The 25,344-nt window shown below is 49.8% G+C and overlaps 1 protein-coding gene across 4 annotated transcripts in view; it reads left to right on the forward strand.

Annotated features, from left to right (window-relative positions):
• The first annotated feature begins 22,213 nt into the window (after window positions 1-22,213).
• Window positions 22,214-25,344, forward strand: part of LOC144756203 (E3 ubiquitin-protein ligase TRIM39-like) — a 115,087-nt gene continuing 111,956 nt past the window's right edge. For 2 of the 4 annotated variants that reach the window (XM_078645811.1, XM_078645813.1), the window contains exon 1: window positions 22,368-22,840. In XM_078645811.1, coding sequence (XP_078501937.1) covers window positions 22,436-22,840 — 405 coding nt within the window. In that variant the 5' untranslated portion in view covers window positions 22,368-22,435. Of the gene's footprint in view, window positions 22,841-25,344 lie in introns of all 4 variants that reach the window. The other 2 variants (XM_078645810.1, XM_078645812.1) reach the window with 2 other exon arrangements.

Genomic DNA, 25,344 nt, shown 5'->3' on the forward strand with positions numbered 1-25,344 from the left:
AGTCAAATACCACTGGTAGTACTTTCACATCCATCCAAAACATGGAATCTTGCACTGACAGCCCTCTCACACTTCCTACATGAGCAGTCACGCACAGCAAAAGTGCACTCTCACATCATCACATTGCATTTATTGCATCTGGTGTTTCTGCAGTGATTACTACCGTCCATCTTGAAAGAATGTCTTGAATCCTATCAGTGGGTTAACAAAAGTTTAAGGGGCCCCTCTGCAATGTACATGGCGGGGCCCTGCTCCAGATTTAATCTGGAGTGCTCTGGCCTGTGTACTGTGCTGAAGGGGCCCCTGCAGCTCGGGGCTCCCCTGCACCGCAGGGGATGCGGGGTCTGTGTTACGCCCCTGAATCCTATCTGTGTGCCTATTTGGTAATTTGAACCTACAGTGCAGATAGCTGAGGCCTCTCTGACGGCGAGGGAGGGTGGGCAGGCAATGGACTTCCTGAATGGATACAACTATTTTACAAGCCACTGTTAATAGATTTATTTAAAATCATTGTACATCTTCCGTATATTGTCACCAGGGAGACACTGGGGTAGACGGTTTGTACCCACTATTTTTACAGGGTGGATGATAACCACCCTGCTAATCAGTTAGGCCCTACTGAAAATATACTGAACTCGTCCTGGTGTAATTTTGCAGACACCAAGACACATTCAGCAGCACCTGTACATTGTGTGCTTCCTTTCCCAGCAGCAACATGAGTGGCGAGGAGGCTTTGTTGTCTTAAATTTCAGCTGGACCCAAAACAGAGGCTGAAGTAAGGGACCATCTGACCTCCTTTTGTTAGAGTATCTGAACCAATGCATCCACTGACCCCGACATCAGCACCGCCATCCCAGACAGATACAAGATCCAGAGAAAAAAACGCTCCAACCACCCAGGAGGGGGCCTCGCCATCGTCCACAAGAGCACCCTTCATCTCACCACCTCCAGCTAAACCATCCCCTCCGCTGAACACCTGCACTTCCAGATACAGACCACCCCCAAAGCCACACTCCGATGAAACCTCGTCTACAGACACCCCCGGCCCCTGAACACCGTTCGCCACCACCATCACTGACTTCTTCGCATCCCACGCCATCGCCTCAACAAACTAAATACTCATTGGAGACCAGAACTTCCACCTCGACAAACCCAGCTACACCAATTCCACTATTCTTCGTGCCAACCTCGCCAGCATCAACTCATCAACACACCGACCCACAGAGCAGGACACACCCTCAACCCCATCTTTGTGGCAGGAAACAGAATCCAATTCAGCCACACAATGCAGCTGCCATGGAACGACCACCACTGAGTACACTTCGCCATCAACAAGCCCAAGGCACACAAACCAGCCCCACGCCCACCACAAAGGAACTAGAGCAAGGTTACTGATGAGCAACTTAAATCCACCCTCACCTGAGACAACCACACATGGGCACCCGACGCAAGCGAAGCAGCCAGAGATCTCCACAGCTGGCTCTCCAACTGCGCAGACGAGCTAGCCCCACTACTTAACCCCGACAGAAAACGCCCCAGGAAATCCACGTGGTTCACCACCACTCTGCAAGAAGCCAGACGCACCTGCATACGCCTGGAGAAGAACTGGAGAAACACCAAGACAATCAAAAACCACACCACCTACAAGGATGCCATGATGGACTACTACAACCAGATCAGAGCCACCAAGAGGAACTTCATCCACAACAAAATCCTGGCCATGACAAGTCAGTATTTCATGTCTCTTTAACAATGACACACCCTCAGTAGATCATGCCTCATTAATAAGACATTAATAAAAAACTATCTGCTTTTTGCAGCAAACCTAAAATTCGCTAAAAGACATTACTCGGTTTTATGTTTCTAACAGGCTGCATACATTATCCTCATATTTTACTGAAGTTATCCTCTTTCACTGTGCACTGCTACAAATAAACGTACTCAAAAGTGAAAGTGGAGATAGCCACTTGTGGGAAAATAGTTCAAAAAGGCATTTGCAAATTTAGGATTCTTCGTGTCCATGGCATCTGTCTCTTCGAAACAGACGAGGCTGAGTAGGAGTAATTTCCGGACCCAGACAGAAAAAGCCCCACTTTTAATTTATGCAAAGTAGCAGCATTTTCTGAGGCTAGGATTCGACGCTGCTGACATTTTTGTGTGTGTGCCCTTTGACAGCAACAGCTATAACTCTTTCAGTGGTAGAGATAGCCAGTGGTTCCACGCTGCTCCTCTCATAACAGGAATTACCACTGAAACAGTTATCAGGGAATCCCCAATGCATTCCTATGGGAAGGCAGCCTCACAGTAGTGAGAACCCAAAATGGATGTTTGTCACTACCAGCACGTCACACACTTAAGGTACATGTCCTACCTTTTACCTACAATGCACCCTGCCCATAGGGCTAGCTAGGGCCTACCTTAGAGGTGACTGACATACAGTAAAAGGGGGGTCACAGACATGGCACACACTTTAGATGCCTAGTCACAGCGGCAGTAACCCTGTGCGCAAAGGCCCTGCAATGGCAGAAGCCTGAGATAGGTTTAAAAGGCTACTTTGGTGGGTGGCGTAATCAGCGCTGCAAGCCCACCAATAGCATTTAATTTACCAGCCCTAGGTATATGAGATACTACTTTACAAGGGACTGACAGGTAAATTAAGTAGGCCAAACAGGTTTAGACCAATCTTACCATAAGTAACACAGAGAGCACACAAACGTTTCACTGAACAGCAGTGCTAAAGTGCCCATAGTCCTAAAACCGCTAACACCATGTCAGAAAAAAGGCTTGGAGAAAGGCAAAAAGTGTAGGGATGAGCCTGCAAAAAGGGCGAAGTCCAAAAGCTCAGACATAACCAACAATCCAAAGCATGATTTATAGTTTGGGTCAGAGGAATGTTCCTGTCATAACCTGTAACCAAGGGTTCCAGTGTCTTCATAGTTGCTATATTAGAGGATACATGTGGAAATGAGACCAAGAAATGATTGATAAGCAAGAAGCCACCTCCCCTTGTACTCCGATCCATTCACTTGCTACTGCAGAATTCTTCTTTAGGAGATTACTCACACCTTGAGTTAATTTCAACTTTCCTAGGCTCTAAGGAACATACTGGCCTCCACTGTGTGACAATTGCTCCTATATACTGGAGTGTCCGGGTTGGTACCAGAAGCGTTTCTTGCAACTCAAGAGGAAGATGTGATCCTGGAGTTCTCTGTATACAGTCTATTGGTGTTGTTGTGCCTTTGGAAAAAAGAAGAAATTATTAGAAGATCATCACGGTAAGGAAAAACATTAATATGCTTATTTTGCAAACTTTCCACAAGAGAATCCAATACTTCTGTAACTATCCTAGGTGCTAAAGAGTCTAAAGTATTAAACACTAGACTGATATTCTCTCCCCAATACACAAGCATACATGTGGATACGCATCTTACATTGGAGAAAGTCTTTCACTCAGAGGTCAGAATTGTCTTGGTTTTCATCTGCCAAAGCTTGAAAATTCCTCAACAGTGACTGTATGGCGTAACATGCATAGGCAGCTCTGAAGGCAACATTTGATGCTACATAGGCTCTATTGCTGCTTTTACCTTTTTATCTACTACATTTGATGGCGAGGCTGCCTCCAAAATGATGCCCTGAGGGAATCAACCTTTATTAAAGATGGAAATTCCGCCTGAAAACTTTCCAAAGGATGTCACTTGAAAAGAAATTGAGGAAAGCATGGGTTATCAATATCCTTCTTGTAAATACTGAGGGGAAGGATAAGGTTGCCTTTCAGGTTCTTCCTGCTCCACAATCCATCCACCCCTCAGGATCTTTTCGATGCGCCTCCTTTAGAAAACAGGTTTTCCTCCATCCTCCTCCATGGTTGCAGTCAACTACAAAGGGAGGTTTTAGGAACTTTTTTTAAGAAGGTGCACTGAAAAAGAGCAGACAGAGAAGAGCAGGTAAGCTGTTACACAAGCTTTATAATACTAGCTTAGCTACTTTATATCAAACACAACTAAAGTCTGACTGTTTGTGCTGCCCCTTTAGAGGACGCGCTGAATTATCTTAGTTTTGTGTATGTGACGCGAACACGCTGTCTACAACCATACATTTAACTGCTCATATATTTGATAATCAGACATGAGCAGACACACTGAGCAAGCACTGCTCGTACCTCTGTTACAACATAAGAGAATCTGAAGGATTGATGCGCTGAACACAGTCAAGATCTGAAATTAAAAGATGTACGGAGGACTTTGGCTCCGCAAAATGGCTTCCTCCATTAGATAAACAATACCGAGGACGCGCTTGCTTTACTCCGCTGCGTCCTCCTAGCTGCTGTGTGTTATTAAAAATCAGGTCGGATGCACTGTAACTCACTGCCGTGAGCCGAGAAGTGAAGTGCACAGAGGACGCGCTGGCTTTAGCTCAGCCGCGTCCTCCTTTCTTATATTAAATTGACAGCGGGTGCTACGTTTAAATATTTCTGTCGCTGGATGTTCGAGAGGGTTAGTCCCTCATTTGTGTCAGTGGATTAAGGGGACAGTGCACTTCCCTCTTATCCTTGGTCTACAGTTAATCTTTATTTTGTGGGAGTTCTAATCCACTCTGACACCTCTCACAGAGTGGCCGTCTTCCACCACCAAAGTACTCTTACATCCTTAGCAATTAAACAGACTTTCACTACCGACAGTACTCTCACACTACTCGCACAGTAGCAGTAACACACCATCTGTAGCACTCTCATTAACAGTGGCGGGCCCTTATTCCTAAAACCCTACAGATTCATGGATACCCCAGAGTAACTCTCCGACAGCTGGGATTCTCTGCAGGTCTATGATTTGGACCAAGGCTTGACACCCTCACAGATTAGCAGTCTCACACTACCAGCAACATTCTCACACACCTCATAATAGCAGTCACACTATATTGGAAGCACTCTCCCCCTCCTCACAGAGTAGTATGCTTGCATAACTAACAGCACCCTTAAACCCTTCCCAGACTAGCAATTGCACAGAATCTGAAGCACTCATATGTCCCTCATGGACTAGACATCTCACACATCTCAGCACTCTCACACCCCTTGGAGTAGCAGTCAAATACCACAGGTAGTACTTTCACATCCATCGAAAACATGGAATGACACACTGACAGCACTCTCACACTTCCTACATGAGCAGTCACGCACTGCAAAAGGGCACTCTCGCATCATCACATTGCATTTATTGCACCTGGTGTTTCTGCACTGGTTACTACTGTCCATCTTGAAAGAATGTCTTGAATCCTATCAGTGGGTTAACAAAAGTTTAAGGGGCCCCTCTGCAATGTACACAGAGGGGCCCTGCTCCGGATTTAATCTGGAGCGCTCTGGCATGTGTACTGTGCTGAAGGGGCCCCCTGCAGCTCGGGCCCCCCCTGCACCGTGGGGGTTGCGGGGCCTGTGTTACACCCCTGAATCCTATCTGTGTGCCTATTTGGTCATTTGAACCTACAGTGCAGATAGCTGAGGCCTCTCTGACTGCGAGGGAGGGTGGGCAGGCAATGGACTTCCTGAATGGATACAACTATTTTATAAGCCACTGTTAATAGATTATTTTAAAATCATGGCACATCTTCCGTATATTGTCACCAGTGAGAGACGGGGGTAGACGGTTTGTACCCACTATTTTCACAGGGCGGATGCCAACCACCCTGCTAATCAGTTAGGCCCTACTGAAAATATACTGAACTCATCCTGGTGTAATTTTCAGACACCGAGACACATTCATCAGCACCTGTACATTGTGTGCTTCCTTTCCCAGCAGCAACATGAGTGGCGAGGAGGCTTTGATATCTTAAATTTCAGCTGGACCCAAAACAGAGGCTGAAGTTTGGGGCAATCTGACCTCCTTTTGTTAGAGTATCTGGACCAATACATCCACTGACCCCAACATCAGCACCGCCATCCCAGACAGATACAAGATCCAGAGGAAAGACCGCCCCAACCACCCAGTAGGGGGCCTCGCCGTCGTCCACAAGAGCACCCTTCATCTCACCACCTTCATCGCAACCATCCCCTCCGCTGAACACCTGCACTTCCAGATCCAGACCACCCCCAAAGCCACACTCCGATGAACCCTTGTCTACAGACCCCCTGGCCCCTGAACACCGTTCGCCACCACCATCACTGACTTCTTCGTGCCCCACGCCATCGCCTCAACAAACTACATACTCATTGGAGACCAGAACTTCCACCTCGACAAACCCAGCTACCCCAATCCCACTATTCTTTGTGCAAACCTTACCAGCATCGGACTTAAATAACTCATCAACACACCGACCCACAGAGCAGGACACACCCTCAACCCCATCTTTGTGGCAGGAAACAGCCTCCAATTCAGCCACACAATGCAGCTGCCATGGAATGACAACCACTGCGTACACTTCGCTATCAACAAGCCCAAGGCACCCAAACCAGCCCCACGCCCACCACAAAGGAACGAGAGCAAGGTTACTGATGAGCAACTTAAATCCACCCTCACCCAAGACAACCACACATGGGCACCCGACACAAACGACAAGGCCAGAGAACTCCACAGCTGGATCTCCAACTGTCCATACGAGCTCGCCCCACTACTTAACCCCGACAGGAAACGTCCCAGGAATTCCACCTGGTTCACCACCACTCTCCAAGAAGCCAGATGCACCTGCATACGCCTGGAGAAGAACTGGAGAAACACCAAGACAATCAAAAACCACACCACCTACAAGGATGCCATGACGGACTACCACAACCAGATCAGAGCCACCAAGAGGAACTTCATCCACAACAAAATCCTGGCCAACTCCAAGGAACTTTTCAGTATCATTCAAGAATTCATCAACCCATGCAATGAAGCCACAGACATCACCCCATCCCAAGACCTCTGCGACAAGCTTGGAACCTATTTCCACCTTAAGATCAAAAACATCTACGACAAGTTAATCGATTATCCACCAGGAGCAATAGACTGCCCCCCATAAACACCAGCCAACTCACCATCTCCAACTGGACACCGTTCACTGCCGAAGACACCGCCTCGACCATGAAAAGCATCCACTCGGGGGCCCCCACCGACCTCCTCACATCTACCACAGAGCCGCAGCTGCAGCCGCCATCGCACCCGAACTACAATGCACCATCAACACAACCTTCAGAACAGGCACCATCTCAGATGACTGGGAGCGCGCAGAAGTCAGGCCCCTGCACTAGAAGCTCACAGCTGACCCCACCGACCTTAAGAACTATTGGCCCATCTCGCTCCTTCCCTTCGCAGCCAAAGTTGCAGAGGAAACAGTTAACAGGAAACTGACACAAGTCATTGAAGACAACGCCATTCTCGACCCGTCCCAATCTGGATTCCGAAGCAACCACAGTACAGAGACCATCTTACTCGCCACCACAGATGACATCCGCACCCTCCTGGATCAAGGCCACTCCACAGCCCTCATCTTACTCGACCAATCAGCGGCCTCCGACTTCGTCTCCCACCGCACACTAGTCGGCAGACCACATGACGCAGGCATACAAGGAACAGCCCTGGACTGAATCCGATCATTCCTCACCGGAAGAAGCCAAAGGATCAGACTCCCACCCTTCCACTCCGACCATATGAAAATCACCACGCATCCACAGAGCCACCGTCGGAGGAAGATCCTTCTCCTACCTAGCAGCCAAGACCTGGAACTTCCTCCCCATCCACCTGCGGATGACCCAGGACCATCTTCTCTTCAGGAAGCAACTCAAGACCTGGCTGTTCACGCAGTAACGCCCCCCCCCCCCCAGCGCCTTGAGACCCTTCCGGGTGAGGAGCGCGCTATACAAATGCTATGATTGATTGACTGAGAGTCTCACAGGGTTCATCCCTGAGCCCCACCCTCTTCAACATCTACATGGGCCCCCTCGCAGCCATCGTCCGACAACACGGCCTCAACATCGTATCCTATGCTCATCCTCTCCCTCATCAAAGACCCTACCACTGCCAAACTCAACTTCCAGAAGGGAATGCAAGACGTCACAATCTGGATGACCAACAGCTGCCTGAAGCTCAACGCCGAGGAGATAGAAGTCATCATCCTCTGTACCACCCCTTCTGCATGGGACAGCACCTGGTGGCCGACTGCCCTCGGAATCCCACCTAGCCGTCAGACCACGCCAAGAACCTCGGCATCGTACTCGACTCATCACTCACCATAAATCGACAGGTCAACGTCGTCACCTCCAGCTGCTTAAACACCCTCTGCATCCTCCACAAGTGGATCCCCCCTGAGTCAAGGAAGACAGTCACCCACGCACTCATCACAAGCAAACTGGACTATGGAAACGCACTCTATGCTGGCATCACCAAGTCCCTACTCCTCAAACTCCAGACAATACAGAACACCGCCGCCTGACTCGTCCTCGGCATCCCCCAACACGAACACATTAGCCAACACCTACGAAGTCTCCACTGCCTCCCTGTGGAGAAAAGAGTCACTTTCAAAATCCTCACTCATGTCTACAAATGCTTACACAACAACGTACCCAAATACCTCAACGACATAATCAACTTCCACGTACCCAAAAGAAACCTCCGATCTTCCAACCTCCCACTGGCCGACACATCAGACGCACCCCCTCCCTGAACACCTTCTGGAAGACCCCCCCCACCCCCATCCCTCCAGCGCCTTGACACCCTCACGGGTGAGTGGCACTCTTACAATTCCCTGATTGATTGATTGAGTATCCTGTCTGGGATCCATATGGTGCCTCATACCTAGTTGCAGACACAATGGAGGGAAACAGTAACCTCACACCTACTTATGAGAGACATGGTTTTGACTTTGTTCAGTTCTTGTATATAAGAGATATTCATGCACTGTAAGAATGTCAGATGTGTTGGTCTGGCCCAGTGATACGCAAAGAACTATTTAAATACCACTATTTTATAGCGCTGCTCATCTCAATGCAGGTTGTCAGAGCGCTTTACATTACACGTACACATTATACATTGACAATAAATCATATAAGTGCGTAAATCAAGGTAAAAGATGTGTTACATAATACAGTCAGGGTTACAAGGTGTTGTAGTAATATATCCTTCATAGGTCACTCAATCAATCAATCAATCATGCCATTTGTATAGCGCACTACTCACCCGTGAGGGTCTCAAGGCGCTTGGGGGGAGGGGTATGCTACTGCTCGAACAACCAGGTCTTGAGTTGTTTCCTGAAGGCAAGTGAAGGACTGGACTTTTAACAGTACCAGCGGTGCCAGGGAACAACACCTATAACCTTCATGGGATACCTGTTTCGGCGCACAAACTACAGAGACACGGGACACTTCCTTCGGCGTCAAAGATCAGCTTTTATTACTGCAGGGAAACAGGAGTCATAAGAAGTACATGAACATGTAGGTTCTGCGAGTCTGCTTCAAATTGTATTGTAGGTCGCTCTCTTTTATACAGAATGTTGCCATTGCATAACATGTGGACAAAAGATTACAATCCGGTTCCCACAGTAGACTTCAAAAGGGTCGCTTTCATGTGTTCAGAATCCCGGAACATAATTACAATAGCCATGCCGGTTCCCAACTGTAAAAGTACATCTTCCCACCATTAGGCACACCCATTAGAGTTGTAAATGACAAAGAAGGAGAGACAAGAGCAGCTGCAAGGAAGTCAGACACGTGTAGAGAAAAGAGTGTGGGGGTAATATCGGAAGCATGATCGGGGGATCATAAAGAGTTGGATCCATCGCCTGCAAGGCTGTCACAATAGACCGGTACAACCAAATTACCCTCAAGCTGTGCCATCTGCCTTTGCTGTGTCATTCCTCCGGCCATAAAGACGCATGAAAGGAACATGCGTCTTCCGCAAGGCTTGGGAACTAGAGGGTCAAGGGGCGAACAGTTACCTGCTCGCTGACTACGTGAGGGCAAGAAACAAAATGGATGCCGTATCTAAAATGGAACCCGAGGGTTCAGATGAAGAACATGTAATATTAGACGAACCCTGGCAGGTAGTGTAGCGAAAATTCGCACACTTGCCGAACTCGTCATTTGCGGTTCGTAGATACCAAACTCGTCTATATTCGGTAATGCCCAGAACATCGTAATAATTTTTACGGAACCTCACAAGATGGTCCTGGGTCAGCCGAAGGTGGATGGGGAGGGAGTTCCAAGTCTTGGCAGCCAGGTAAGAGAAGGATCTTCCTCCGGCGGTGGCTCTTCGGATGCGTGGTACGGCTGCGAGGGCGAGGCTGGTGGACCGTAGCTGGCGGGTGGGCGTGTAGAAGGTCAGGCGGTCAGAGAAGGATCTTCCTCCGGCGGTGGCTCTTCGGATGCGTGGTACGGCTGCGAGGGCGAGGCTGGTGGACCGTAGCTGGCGGGTGGGCGTGTAGAAGGTCAGGCGGTCGTTGAGGTACTTGGGGCCCAGGTCGTGGAGAGACTTGTGTGCGTGGGTGAGGAGCCGGAACGTGATCCTCTTGTCGACGGGGAGCCAGTGCAGGTTCCTCAGGTGGCTGGAGATGTGGCTGCGTCGGGGGACATCTAGGATGAGTCGGGCGGAGGCGTTCTGGATGTGCTGGAGTCTTTTCTGTAGCTTGGCTGTGGTTCTGGCGTAGAGGGTGTTTCCGTAGTCCAGTCGGCTGGTGACGAGTGCCTGGGTGACAGTCTTCCTGGTCTCGGTCGGGATCCAGCGGAAGATCTTGCGAAGCATACGCAGGGTGTTGAAGCACGATGAGGAGACGGCGTTGACTTGTCTGGTCATCGAGAGGGAGGGGTCCAGGATGAAGCCCAGGTTGCGTGCGTGGTCGGTTGGCTTGGGTGCCCAGGGCTGGGGGCCACCAGGAGTCGTCCCAGGCGGAGGGCGAAGATCCCAGGATGAGGACTTCCATCTTGTCCGAGTTCAGTTTCAGGCGGCTGTCCTTCATCCACTCGGCGACGTCTTTCATCCCTTCGTGTAGGCAGGTTCTGGCGGTGTCGGGGTCTCTGGTGAGGGAGAGGATCAGCTGGGTGTTGTCGGCGTAAGAGATGATGTTGAGGTTGTTCTGGCGTGCGATGGCTGCGAGAGGTTTCATGTAGATGTTGAAGAGGGTGGGGCTGAGTGAAGATCCTTGCGGGACACCGCAGATGACTTCGGTGGCCTCGGAGCGAAACGGGGGGAGGCGGACTCTTTGTGTTCTTCCGGCGAGGAACGAGATGATCCACTCCAGTGCCTTCTCTTGGATACCGATGTTGCTGAGGCGCTGGACTAGGGTGCGGTGGCAGACCGTGTCGAACGCAGCGGAGAGGTCCAGGAGGATGAGGGCCACTGTTTCCCCCTTGTCGAGCAGGGTCCGGATGTCGTCGGTGGCTGCGATGAGGGCGGTCTCGGTGCTGTGGTTGGCTCTGAAGCCGGCTGCGAGGGGTCGAGGGATCCGTTCGTCTCAAGGAAGGCGGTCAGCTGTCTGTTGACGATCTTCTCGATGACTTTAGCAGGAAAAGGGAGGAGGGAGATGGGGCGTAAGTTTTTGAGATCGGTGGGGTCTGCTGTAGGTTTCTTCAGGAGGGCGCTGATCTCGGCGTGCTTCCAGCTCTCCGGGAAGGTGGCGGTGTTGAAGGAGGCGTTGATGACGTTCCGGAGTTGGGGTGCGATGGTGGAGTCGGCCTTGTTGAAGACTTGGTGTGGGCAGGGGTCGGTCGGTGATCCGGAGTGGATGGTGTTCATCGTGCGGGCTGTGTCTTCGGTGGTCACCGTGGTCCAGGTGCGAAGGGTGGCGGTGGGGGGCATTGGTTCGACAGTTGGGTGCGTGGGTGGGGCGCCGAAGCTGTTGTGGATGTCGGCGATCTTGCGGTGGAAGAACGAGGCGAGGGAGTCGCAGAGGTCTTGTGACGGAGTGATGTCGTTGGTGCCGGTGCTGGGGTTGGAGAACTCCTTGACGATAGTGAAGAGCTCTTTGCTGTCGTGGGCGTTGTTGTCACGGCTGTTGATCCTCAGGGTCGGAATGATGCTCTAATGGGGTCCACCTCCAGACGTCCCCGCACTCTAGCTAAAAACCTCAGAGTGCAAGGCAGGCAGGCGAGGGAAAATATAGATAGAAAACAGGAACATCCGGGACAGGGACCTGAAATGACAAGAGGCATACGTTAACTAAATCCCCCGTTATTCTAATCTTAATCTCACTGTTGTTAACACGAACCCTCACCTGATTATGCTCAGGATATGGCTCTTCCCCTGTTTGAACCCCTTCTTCAGCTAAAGGTAAAACAACAAAACAATGGTTATGGCTCTCTTGTAACCCCCTACTTTTTAGGTGTATGTATTCTGGTAACCCAACACACATTCACTCACCAGTTGCCAAAGAGAGGGAAGCAGTAAGGAGATCACCGAAGGAATTAAGGAAAGAACAGGCTCTTCCCCCGCTCTTTATCGTTAGATAGAATCTCCGATGTTCCTGACTAGAAATGATAGAGTAAACAAACTGAAATACAGCCAACCGGCTTTTCACTCCGAATGAGTTTATTCAGAAAACAGTGTTCGACACAAACGAATTAGGAGGGGGCAATCCTGCGTCTCCTATTCGCGGTAAATGCTTTCTCTATGAGCTCATAGTTCCGGCGTGCAGTGAAGGGGGAAATCCAAGCGTCTCCACATGTACACCCGGAAAAGTAACTAAGATAACACAAAAGCGTGGAGGGGGCAATCCGGCGTCTCACACGCAAAGAACAAACAAAGCACCAGCCGGTGCCCAAAACTCAGTTCTTGGCTATAAACGTGAGCGACCCGAAGGGGGCAATCCGGCGTCTCCGGGTTCCTCACGATATAACAATTACAATTCCGCAAGTGCGCTGAGGGAGCAATCCGGCGTCTCACGCGCCTTGTGGATGACTCACGCAAGATCAATCTTTACCCGTCTTGCTTCCAGCTTGCTCTACAGCCGCAGAGCAAAAAGACGAACCTCACCTTCCCAGCAAATCCGCGGGGACAGGGCGTCCGCCAACAACAGCATACCATTGGACAAATCACGAGCACCTATTACAAGGTCCCACAAGTCTTTATACACTCTGACAATTAGCCCCCAAGGTGCAAAGCATTCTGGTAGATGTAGTTCATCATCTGGGCAGGCACCTTTGTCAGACCCTGACAGTATGCCCCCCCGCCCTGTGCCTCCTAGCACCTGGCTTCCCCGGATTACGGGCGTAGAAAGAACGGATCAACCGAGGGGCATGTACTTCATGACTGGGTTCCCAAGAGTCATCTTCTGAGCCGTATCCCTTCCAGGCGACAAGGAACCACAGCTTCCCCTGACGGAGCCTTGCGTCCATGATGCGACGCACTTCGTACTCCAGTTGACCATCTCTCAGCACCGGCGGGGCAGTCTTGCTCCTTATAGAACCAGCCGGCTTCAACAGGCTGCTGTGGAACACAGGATGTATCCTCATAGACATGGGCAATTTCAGTTTGTAAGCCACGGGATTGATCCTTTTGGTGACCACATACGGACCGATGAAACGGGGGTGAAACATGCTGCGATATCGGAATCGAATGTTCTTTGTGGACAACCAAACTCTGTCCCCGACCTCATACAGAGGACTCTCCTGTCGGTGCTTATCCGCCCATTTTTTGTATGTGGTCTTTGCTCGGACAAGAGTTTTCTGTATCCGTTGATGTGACTCTAACAAGGCCTTCACATGGGCGGCCACCGTAGGGTGGTTCTGGATTTCCTCTGGTATGGTCAGCGGAAGGGTTACTTCTGGCGACCGTTCCACGAGTAAAGCGTGCACGCCTGGGAGGCCGCTCATTTGGTTTACTGGCGCCCCAACTGTGGAACTCTTTGCCCCTGTCTCTTCGGGGAGCATCTAGTTTATTAGCCTTCAGAAAGGACCTTAAAACGTGGTTATTCTCCCAGTAGGCCCTCTGTGTTTTATTTTTTTATTGTGTATCTGTTATTCTCTTTTTTAATGTGTTATGTTAGTTTCACTGCAGCCTTGTTAATTAAAAGCGCCGGGACACTCTTTTTGAGTAGCCGTGCGCTCTATAAAAGCCACTATAACATAACATAACATAACATAACATAACAGGGTGTTAGCATGAAAGCCTGTATTGGCCTTAAACGGTGTTTCCCCAGTCGAGCTATGCCATGCATTATTATAGGACAACTCAGCCAGCCAGAGAAGAGAGACCCAGGAACGACTAGCTTCTTCTGAATAGCACCTCAAGTATTGTTTTAGTGTCTGATTCAGTCTTTCGGTCTGTCCATCCGTCTGAGGGTGGAAACTGGTGGATAATGCGGCCTCCACCCTCAGAGCCTTGCACCACATACGCCAGAACCGCGCCACGAACTGTGGTCCCCTGTCCGAGATGATCACGCGAGGAATTCCGTGAATCCGGACCACTTGTGTCAACAGTAATTGAGCAGTTTGACTGGCAGTAGGAAGATTTTTGCATGGAATAAAGTGTCCCATTTTTGTCAAACTATCAACCACTACCATGATAGCGTTGTATCCTTGGTCCATTGGCAACCCCACGATGAAGTCCATGCTGATGGTGTGCCAAGGTCGGGACGGAGTGGGTAGTGGTCTGAGTTTCCCACGACACATGGAATGATCCCCTTTTGCCCTTGCACAAGTGTCACAGTGTCCAATCCACTTTTCTATATCTCTTGACATTGTCTCCCACCAGACGTGTCGCTTTACCAGATGGATGGTTTTTGTCACCCCGGGATGCCCGGCCAGCACTTCCCCATGACACCAGTTGAATGCCTGAAGCCGTAGAACGTGAGAGGGAAGAAACAATTTCCCTCCATGCAAGGGGACCCCGTGTTGGAGACTTCGGAGACGGTTCTGGCTCACCCACTTCTGCCATTGCACTTGGTTTCGTTCTCTCCTCACTTGTTCTATAAAGCGATCAGCCGTTATTAAACAAACCACTTTCTCGGGTGCGATGATCGCTTTTGTTTGTTCTTTTTCCGTTATCTGGTCTCCCCCTAGTCTGGAGAGTGAGTCTGCTTTCTTGTTTTCTGTTCCAGGCCGAAAGGTGACGATGAAATTATATTCCGCGAAAAACAGCATCCACCTCATTTGCCGTTGCGATAAGTGACGAGCCGTTTTCATGAACAACAGATTCCTGTGGTCGGAATATACCGTTATGGTGTGTTGTGACCCCCACAGGTAATGTCTCCACTCTTGGAAGGCACGTTTTATCGCCAACAGTTCTTTTTCGGATATTGAGTAGTTGCTTTCAGCGGAGTTCAATTTCCTGGACAGGAAGGCAACTGGATGTAACTGGCCTGTTTCTCTATCTCTTTGCGATAGGACAGCTCCTACTGCGACATCAGAGGCGTCCGCCTCCACTATGAAAGGTAAATCCAGTTGTGGATGTTTCAGGATAGGGGCAGAAACAAACGCTTCCTTCAACAGCTCAAACGCCCTCATGGCTTCGCTGTTCCACTGAAAGGGAACTCCTTTTCGTAATAACTTGGTGATGGGTGAAGCCAACAAGGAGAACTGTGAAATAAAACGTCTGTAATAATTGGCAAAACCAAGAAAGCATTGCACCTCTTTCACGCTCTTTGGCACCGGCCAAGCACTCACCGCATCAACCTTCCTCTCTGCCATATGAAACCCTCTAGGTGTGAGTATAACCCCCAGGAATTCCACCTCCTCTACATCAAACTCACATTTACTGAGTTTACAGTAGAGTCGGTATTCCAACAGCCTCTGTAACACCAGGAGAACATGACCGGTGTGCTGGTTACGTGAATCAGAATAAACAAGGATGTCATCTATATACACGATGACGAATTGGTCCAGGTATTCTTTCAAAACATCATTAAGGAAGTACTGGAATGCCGCCGGGGCATTGCAAAGCCCGAACGGCATTACCAAGTACTCAAAAAGACCATATCTGGTCTTGAAGGCCGTCTTCCACTCATCACCGCTACGGATCCTGACCAAGTGGTAGGCACCACGGAGATCCAACCGTGTGTAGATCACTGCCTCTCTCACCTGGTCCAGTAGCATGGGGATGAGGGGAAGAGGGTACCGGTTCCGTATGGTCTGTTTATTTAACTGGCGATAGTCAATGAGGGTACGCAACTCCCCATTGGTCTTCGTCGTGAAAAACAAAGGAGACGCCGCCGGTGAACGGGAAGGTCTAATGAACCCTATAGTACTGAAGTGTGTCAGGTATTCTTGCAGATGTTTGGACTCAGGCTCTGACAAGGCGTACACCCTGCAAGAGGGAACAACAGCGCCTTCCACCAAATCTATTCTACAATCGTACTCCCTATGGGGAGGGAGTACTTCAGCCTGTGCTTCACTAAACACCTCACTGTACTCTTGATATTCCATGGGTAGGACGGTTACTTTTTCCACCGCAGTGGCGATGTGTGTTATCTGGGCCAAGGCTATCGTATGTGAAGAAGGTGTACTCATACAAGTGGTCTGGCACTCCTCCGACTGAAAGCTCACAGTTTTTTCCCTCCAGTCTATGGAAGGATTGTGTTTTTCTAACCATGGGATACCCAGTATTAGCTCGTATTGTGGAGCCTCGATGATGTTCAAAACGATACTCTCCGTATGTTTGACAATGCTGTTCTCCAGAACCAATACCACCTCTTCAGTACGTTCAACGATAGGACCAGATTTCAGGGGGGTACCATCTACTGCCAACACGGTTTCTGGATTTTTTGTGGTCACTCTGCCCAGCCCCAGACGGCGCACAAGGCCTTCGTCCACAAAATTCCCAGTAGCCCCTGAGTCTATCATACTCCACACTGCATGTTCTTTGCCCTGGCTCAACAATAGGGAGGATAAGGCAATATGTGTTATAGGGGCCTTGCCTTCAACCGAGGCCAACGATGTCAGTCTCCATTCTTTTGTCTTCCGCCCTTCACTCACGGAAGGGCTCTCATCACTGGTATCGAGATCAACAGCGGTAAGAGCCACCTTCTTAGCCGAGTAAAAGGTTTTGGACCTTTTGGGTTTGGAGGGACACTCCTTAACGTAGTGTCCCTTCTTCCCGCAATACATACATAGTCCCTGAGAGCGGCGGCTCTCTCTTTCGGCTTTAGTAAGAGGGGATCGGATGGCCCCAACATCCATAGGTTCTGTTGGACTGTCTCCAGCCCGTGGAACCGGCGGTAGTAAGTGACTCACCGAATCAGAGGGCCTATCATGTTTTCTACGGTCGCCTCCCCGCTCCCCTAATCTATGGTCCAGGCGCAGGGTGAGATTGATCAAATCAGTACATGTTGTGGGTTGGGGATCAATCTGCACTATAATGTCTTTTAACTCATCGGACAGGCCCTGGTAATATAACGCCATCCTTTTGTCTTCAGGCCAGCCTGTCTCCGTCACAAGACGATTGAAAGTAGTCATATAGGACACTAAATCCTTCTTCCCTTGTCGGAGCCCCAATAACTCCTTGTCTGCGCTTAGGGTTGTCGCTCTCCGATCAAACACCCGTTCAAACTCTCTACGGAACGCTGACCAGTCATTTAATATGGGATCATCGTTCTTAACAAAGGGAACAGCCCAATTCGCTGCATCTCCAGACAAGTACGAAATGGCAAACGCCACTCGGGACATATTATTGGGGAATGAAGCCGGCCTACAGGAAAAATGAAGGGTGATTTGGGTTAGGAAGGCTTGAATTCTCTGAGGGTCACCAGAGTATCTCTCTGGACTGGCTAAAGGTATTGGAGGAGGCACCGTTACTTGAATGGTGCGACCTCCTGGTGCTGCATCGAAAGGGTTACCCTGTTGACGATCTAACCTCTCTTTTAAGGCAGTAACCTCCAACTTGGACGCTGCCAGTTCCTGCTGTACCAACAACAGAGCCTGAAGCACGTCGTCCATAGTTGCCATGGCTTGAGCCTTCTTCCGACCAGGAGGTAGTAACAACGTGGGCTCGTGATTCTGTCACGGCTGTTGATCCTCAGGGTCGGAATGATGCTCTAATGGGGTCCACCTCCAGACGTCCCCGCACTCTAGCTAAAAACCTCAGAGTGCAAGGCAGTCAGGCGAGGGAAAATATAGATAGAAAACAGGAACATCCGGGACAGGGACCTGAAATGACAAGAGGCATACGTTAACTAAATCCCCCGTTATTCTAATCTTAATCTCACTGTTGTTAACACGAACCCTCACCTGATTATGCTCAGGATATGGCTCTTCCCCTGTTTGAACCCCTTCTTCAGCTAAAGGTAAAACAACAAAACAATGGTTATGGCTCTCTTGTAACCCCCTACTTTTTAGGTGTATGTATTCTGGTAACCCAACACACATTCACTCACCAGTTGCCAAAGAGAGGGAAGCAGTAAGGAGATCACCGAAGGAATTAAGGAAAGAACAGGCTCTTCCCCCGCTCTTTATCGTTAGATAGAATCTCCGATGTTCCTGACTAGAAATGATAGAGTAAACAAACTGAAATACAGCCAACCGGCTTTTCACTCCGAATGAGTTTATTCAGAAAACAGTGTTCGACACAAACGAATTAGGAGGGGGCAATCCTGCGTCTCCTATTCGCGGTAAATGCTTTCTCTATGAGCTCATAGTTCCGGCGTGCAGTGAAGGGGGAAATCCAAGCGTCTCCACATGTACACCCGGAAAAGTAACTAAGATAACACAAAAGCGTGGAGGGGGCAATCCGGCGTCTCACACGCAAAGAACAAACAAAGCACCAGCCGGTGCCGAGAACTCAGTTCTTGGCTATAAACGTGAGCGACCCGAAGGGGGCAATCCGGCGTCTCCGGGTTCCTCACGATATAACAATTACAATTCCGCAAGTGCGCTGAGGGAGCAATCCGGCGTCTCACGCGCCTTGTGGATGACTCACGCAAGATCAATCTTTACCCGTCTTGCTTCCAGCTTGCTCTACAGCCGCAGAGCAAAAAGACGAACCTCACCTTCCCAGCAAATCCGCGGGGACAGGGCGTCCGCCAACAACAGCATACCATTGGACAAATCACGAGCACCTATTACAAGGTCCCACAAGTCTTTATACACTCTGACAATTAGCCCCCAAGGTGCAAAGCATTCTGGTAGATGTAGTTCATCATCTGGGCAGGCACCTTTGTCAGACCCTGACAGTTGTTGTCCAGTCGTTCCTTCAGGGATTTCTTCTTGGTGGTGCGGATGAGCTGGTGGTGCTTGCGGGTAGCGTGTTTGAGGGCGGTCATGTTGTCGGTGGTCCGGTCGAGGAGCCAGGCTTTCTCGAGGGTGCGGCAGGTCTTCTTGGAGTCCTTGAGGTCGTCGGTGAACCAGGATGCCTTCTTGCTTCTGGGTCTGCTGGGAGGGTTCTTTAGTGGCGCTAGGTCGTCGGCGCAGGCGGTCAGCCACTGTGTGAAGTTGCGGGCTGCTTCGTTGGGGTCCGTTGTGTTGGCGGGTGGGCTCTGGCTGAGGGAGGTGGTGAGCTGGTCTGCGGTGATCTTGCTCCAATTCCTGTGAGGTACCTGTTGCGGGTGGTGGTGGGTCGTGGATCTTTTGAAGCTGAAGTGGACGCAGCTGTGGTCGGTCCAGTGGAATCCGGTGGCGTGGCTGAAGGTGATGTACTTGCTGGAAGAGAAGACGGGATCAAGCGTGTGGCCGGCGTAGTGGGTGGGGGTGTTGACCAGTTGCTTGAGTCCGAGGTTGGCGAGGTTTTCCAGCAGGGCGGTGGTGTTGCGGTCCTTGTTGTTCTCCAGGTGGAAGTTGAGGTCCCCGAGGAGGATGTAGTCAGTGGAGGGGAGGGCGTGCGGGCTGATGAAGTCTGTGATGTCTTCGCTGAATTGTGTGCGTGGTGTCCGGGGGTCTGTAGACGAGGGTGCCTCTGAGGGTCGTCTTAGGGTCGGTGTGAATCTGGAAGTGGAGATGTTCGGCAGCGGCGAAGGAGTCGTTGGCGTCGGTCGTGATGCGGATGGTGTTCCTGTGGACGATGGCGATGCCACCTCCGGTCTGGTTGATGCGGTCCCTCCTGATGATCTTGTACCCGTCCGGGATGGCGATGGCGATGTCGGGTGCAGAGGAGGCGTTCATCCAGGTTTCCGTGAGGAAGGCGACGTCCGGTGATGTAGCGTCGAGGAGGTTCCAGAGTTCCACGGCGTGTCTGTGGACGGAGCGGGTGTTGATCAGGATGCACTTGAGGTGGTTGCTGCTGGTGTTTGTCTTGGCGGGTGCGGGGCAGGTTCGGAGGCAGGTGAACTTGCAGGTGCAGCAGGTGAAGGGTCCGTGGGTGCGTCTCGGGGTGGCTCGGCAGCAGGCGTGGGTCCGGCCGGCATTGAGTGCGTTGAGAGTGGCGGCGTCGTAGGTCAGTCGGGTCGTCTTGCCTCGGTGGGGAGGGCCAGGGGTCCTGGCGCTGAGCGCAGGCCAGGCGCGGATGGGCGCAGACGGGCTTACCTTCGGCGCTCAATCGGCGCTCCCGCTGCACGCATCCGCTGCGCGGTCGCTCTGAGGGCGTCATAAGTAAGGTACCGGAAGGGAGGAGCAGCTGGGTGGCGGGAGCGGGACGGCGAATGGAATCACAGGGGGACGGGGCCGCATGGAGGCAGCGGCGGGAAATTCCAAGAAGCAGCGGGCAGCGGGAAATTCCCAGGAGCAGCGGGAAATTCCCAGGAGCAGCGGGCAGCGAGCGAAGGAATCTGCAGGCAGGAGGCGGCAAAGGCAGGCAGGAGCGGCAGCAGTGAGTGGGGCGACCAAGCCCTGTGGAGGGCTGAGCGGTCACTGAGGTGTGTTAGAAGGAATACAATTTATGAACTGCAAGTAGCAAAAGGGTATCTGTGTTAAAAGTAGTAACCCACTTACCTAGCTATATAAAATAAAAATCCCTCATCTGTAATGTTGCATGATGTGCTTTGCAGGAGACACATTAACACCCTATGTTACTTTGATTCAAAACTGGGACGAGACAAAAAACAAATCTTTCCAGTAAATGGGTTAACCTCCAGAGTTATTTTACCATTATTATTATTCCCTGTGGGCTACTGTGCACACAATGATCTCGGCAGCATGTGCCTTTACCCTCTAAGATCATTTAAAATTTATTTATTTATTTATTTATTTATTTATACAATTTTTAAAGCGCTGCAATTACCCAGGGGTGTCTCGGCTCTGTGAGCTATGTTTGATACCACCAATGTGAGATCACTGAAAACCTGTCGATGTACTATCTAAATGCAGACTTTGCATCCAATTAACCTTAACAGATTTACTGTCACAATTCTCCTTGTTGCCAATTCTTTGTGGCACTTTAAAAAAAATAGATGGGTAAGTTAAAGCCCAGATTTTGTGTCGAGTTGCGTCACTTTTTTGACACAACCCTGACGCGAAATCGCATTTGTTAAATCTCATAATGTGCTCAAATGTACTCAAGATAGACTGGCTAAACATAAGTCTGAGGTGTTAAGATCTGATTTTACTTCTTGTGATGTTCCTTCCTGTGAGGTCCTGGGTTCTGATGCCACTCCCTGTGATGCCAGGTGTGATGCTACGCGCCATGGTGTCATTTGTATAATGCCTGAGTTGCTTACTCCCCCCGCTTTTGTTTTTAGAACTCGTGTCCTAATTGTCACTGACCAAAAGTACTGTCTAATTAAATATTCAAACGGCATTCATACACAATATTTGCAAGCTGGACACTGGGACATTATACAGTAATATTCCATCATTGTTCGCCTCTTAAAATCCATGAATCCATTCTGCAAAGACCTCGAGTAGTGGAATCAGGCTAGATAAGGCCTGACGGTCAGAGCTGCAGTTCAAGAAATTCGGGAAGCAGGCTTTAGTCCTAGCGCTCAACATCATGTGTTTCTGTGCAATCACTTCACTTCCCTGTACCTACAAACATATATGAAAACGCCTTTCTGTAATGTAACAGGCGACTCGCGAAAGCGCTCCAATGCCCTATAGGGTAGATCGAGCTGTATAAAAATCAAAAATAAAGAGGAACCTCCCTGTGCAATCTGGGCTGGAACCTGTAGGTCACGTTTATTTCAATTATAATTGCTGCATGATGCGCGCTACAATACGGATACAAACAACTGAGGACTTCTGATCAGGACTCGAAATGATTGATACCTTTTCCGGTTTTCATTGCGAGGAAATAGAAACTCCGCCCTTAGTCACCGGGTCCAGAGCAAAGCACAGGAGACCAAACTAACCATGGGGCATGTTTCAGCCAAATCAGGCAGACAATAATTAACGAGCGGCCCAGATCAACTTGAGTCCCGCCCAGTCACACTCGTAGCCACGCCCACTGACACCTGGAGCCACGCTTCTGCAGCTGTAACGCTCCCGTTTACAGATGTTCTCACGCCACTGTCTTGCTGCAGGCACTCCCAATTACAGATGGAGACGCGCCCCTCCAGAGAGACCACGCCCTTCTCATCTGTAGACACTCCCACCTCTGTTGGATCCAGCCCCGGTACGCCCGAAGAACAGGCAAAGACACGCCCCCTTTACAGACAGCAAGAAACGAAACTTTTATAAAGCAACATGGCGGCAAACAAACAGCTGAAAGAGGAGGTCTCCTGCTCCATATGCCTGGAATATTTTACAGACCCCGTGGCTGCGGACTGTGGGCATGCCTTCTGTCTGTCCTGCATCACTCGGTACTGGGAAGGGTTGGGGACAGACTTCCCCTGCCCTGAGTGCAGACAAAGCAATAAGAACAAAATATTACGGCCCGTCAGACAGTTGGGAAACATAGTGGAACTGTTGAAACATCTGCACACCCCGAGTGCGACCGTCCAGGGGGAGAACCTGTGCAGAGAACACGAAGAGAAGTTGAAACTGTTCTGTGAAGATGACCAAGAGGCCATCTGTCTGATCTGTCGAGAGTCCAAAGACCACAAGACTCACTCCGTTCTACCCATGCAAGAGGCAGCCCAGGAGTACAATGTGAGTAAAATCCAGATGTGTGATATGGGCGGTGGCCTCACCAAACTCATCTAATTTTAAATGTTGCCCAGGATTACATGGTGTGTATGCCACAGATTTATCTTTGCATAGGTTCTGATTCAGAAACGTTTTTATTTCATTTTGCACGTCGTGTATAGTCATATGTTCCTATTTATTTATTTGAAGAGTTTTATATAGCGCTGCCTAGACCCGGAGGTTTCAGCAGTGGCGGCTGGTGACCTTTGAAAGTATTTGGGGCGTAAAATTTTAGTTGGAGTGCACTGCGGCGAGCGAACGTAGCGAGCGAGCCCTCGCAACCTAAGGCGTGTTGGGGGTGTTATCCCCCCGAGAAATGTTTGAAAAAACAGTGGGCAAATGGTGCATTTTCATGCAAATTTTAGAAAGCAAAGTTGTACTGTGCACCCTTCCTGCCAGTATAATTGTCTATGCATTCTGGGCAAACATTGAAGTGAACACTGAGTTCTCCCACTCCCATTTTTTATTGTTAATTTACTGCTCTTTCAGACCATTTTCACCACTCCTGAGTCACCACTCATCCGATATTTTATATACCTGAAGGACCTATCTATTGTAGTAAAACATATAAAGAGAAATAGCCGCCATTGACACAGTGCTAAGAAAACAAGTCATGTTTCAAACAAGGTGCTCTTCATGAAACATATAGCTTGTCCAGTTTCACATAACCACTTTAATACTGTGTCTCACAGAACAAACTGAAAGGCACATGCATTGGTTTTGTTATTCAGCAATGCTGACTGAAGACGAGGGCATTTCCTTCTCCTTAATGCCTTGGTGACCGTTAGACCTCCCTGGGTATTAACAAATGCTAAATCCCTGACCATGAGTGCTGGTATTCATACTGCACCCATATGAAAATGAGCATGATCAAAAGTGTTTTTTAGGTCTCGCCTGTGTAGGCTGCGCATGCGCAGTTTCGCTGGCGAGATTTTATGTTTTTTAGTACCTTTCAATAACAGGCTGTAAGCCCCGCCCCTCTTTCCCATTGGCCGGCGTCACTATTTATGCTAAATGGCGGCCAGCTATTGGGAAAGAGCTTTTGCTGACGTAGACTTTTCTCTTTTTCTGCCGTCCCACTTGGACGGCCTGGCCTGCTTTCCTTCTGCCGTAAAAGGTTTCTTATCTTTATGGGGCCAAACACATGGCCCCATAAAGATAATAAACATTGTACTTAAGAAAGCAGGCCGAGGCCGTCCAAGTGGGACGGCACACAAAGAGAAAAGGATACGTCATGGCGAGCATTTTTTTAAAAGGGTTCCACCTTCATTTTTTATTCAGAAATTTTTGTCCTGCATTGTGTTAATATTAGTGTTATATCATTCTCTAAAATGGCCGCTCCGATAACACTAATCCTAACACAATGCAGCACAAAAAGATCTGAATGAAATATGAAAGTGGAACCCTTGTGACCGGCGCAGTAACAATCATTCCATGAGAACCTTTATTGGGGGGAACTTGCAACCCGTTTAACAATGAGAGTGACGTTCTTCAGTTTGCCAATCGTTATATCCTATTACTTGTTAATTAACTATACCTGACATTTAGGGGCAGCCTCTTTTCTCTTTCAAGTACTGGCCTAGGAGCGGTAGTGTAAAATACGCAATTGCAAAATAGGCCTATGGACAGGGAGGGTAATATTCGTATGGCTCCTGTGTCCCAGCACAGATCGCACATTTAACGCACACACAGACGTGTCCTGCAACAGTTTGCATTCGATGTCCTATCGGCGGCCCTGCTCTTTATTGGAACAATGTTTGCACCTTTTAGATCTCACGCGGATGCGCGCCAGACGTAGTTCTGCCAGTGAAATGCTATGCGCGTTGCATTCTGGTACATGTAGTTTGAATTTGGAAACGTTCTACTACAAATCACAGCATGCGTCGGATATTACCAGCAATGGCTGCCACCTTGAGAACTGTGTACCAGGTGCTCATGCAGGAGGGGGAGTGACTCCAGTCAGTGTCCTGCTCACTCACTTTGCTGAGAAGCCTCCGCCCCCGGGCTTCCCTGGCTCACAGAATGCCCTGCTTCAGATGATCATCTACAGGCGTTAAATAGTGAGCTCTGTTGATGCACGCGGACCGTCGCGGTAAGAAGTTGGTGCTCCAGCCGGATAGACGCTCTATGGAGAGGCCGCTGCTTCCCACGAGAGAAAGTGCCCTCTGGCCGCCTTCTGGGGTGAAAGGGGCAGACCTGCCATGTGCATCTGGGTCCTGGGGGATGCTCCAGGGGCACAGTCACTGGCAGGCCCCTTCAGCTCCATAAATCCATCAGCTGCAGGCTGTGTCCTGCTTTTTCCATGTGGTTGTGTCATGCAAACCTTGTGTATTGTCTGTTACACCTGCTCGCTTGATGTGAAAATCTTGATGCAGTCAATTCTGACTGTCTCCCCGTGTTAGCTACTAGTTACTGGCATGGAGTACTATTGGCGCGCTAAAAACCGAGTACAACTGACTCTGCCTTTC

The sequence above is a fragment of the Lissotriton helveticus genome, chromosome 5_1, assembly GCF_964261635.1.
Source record: "Lissotriton helveticus chromosome 5_1, aLisHel1.1, whole genome shotgun sequence".
Classification (NCBI taxonomy): domain Eukaryota; kingdom Metazoa; phylum Chordata; class Amphibia; order Caudata; family Salamandridae; genus Lissotriton; species Lissotriton helveticus.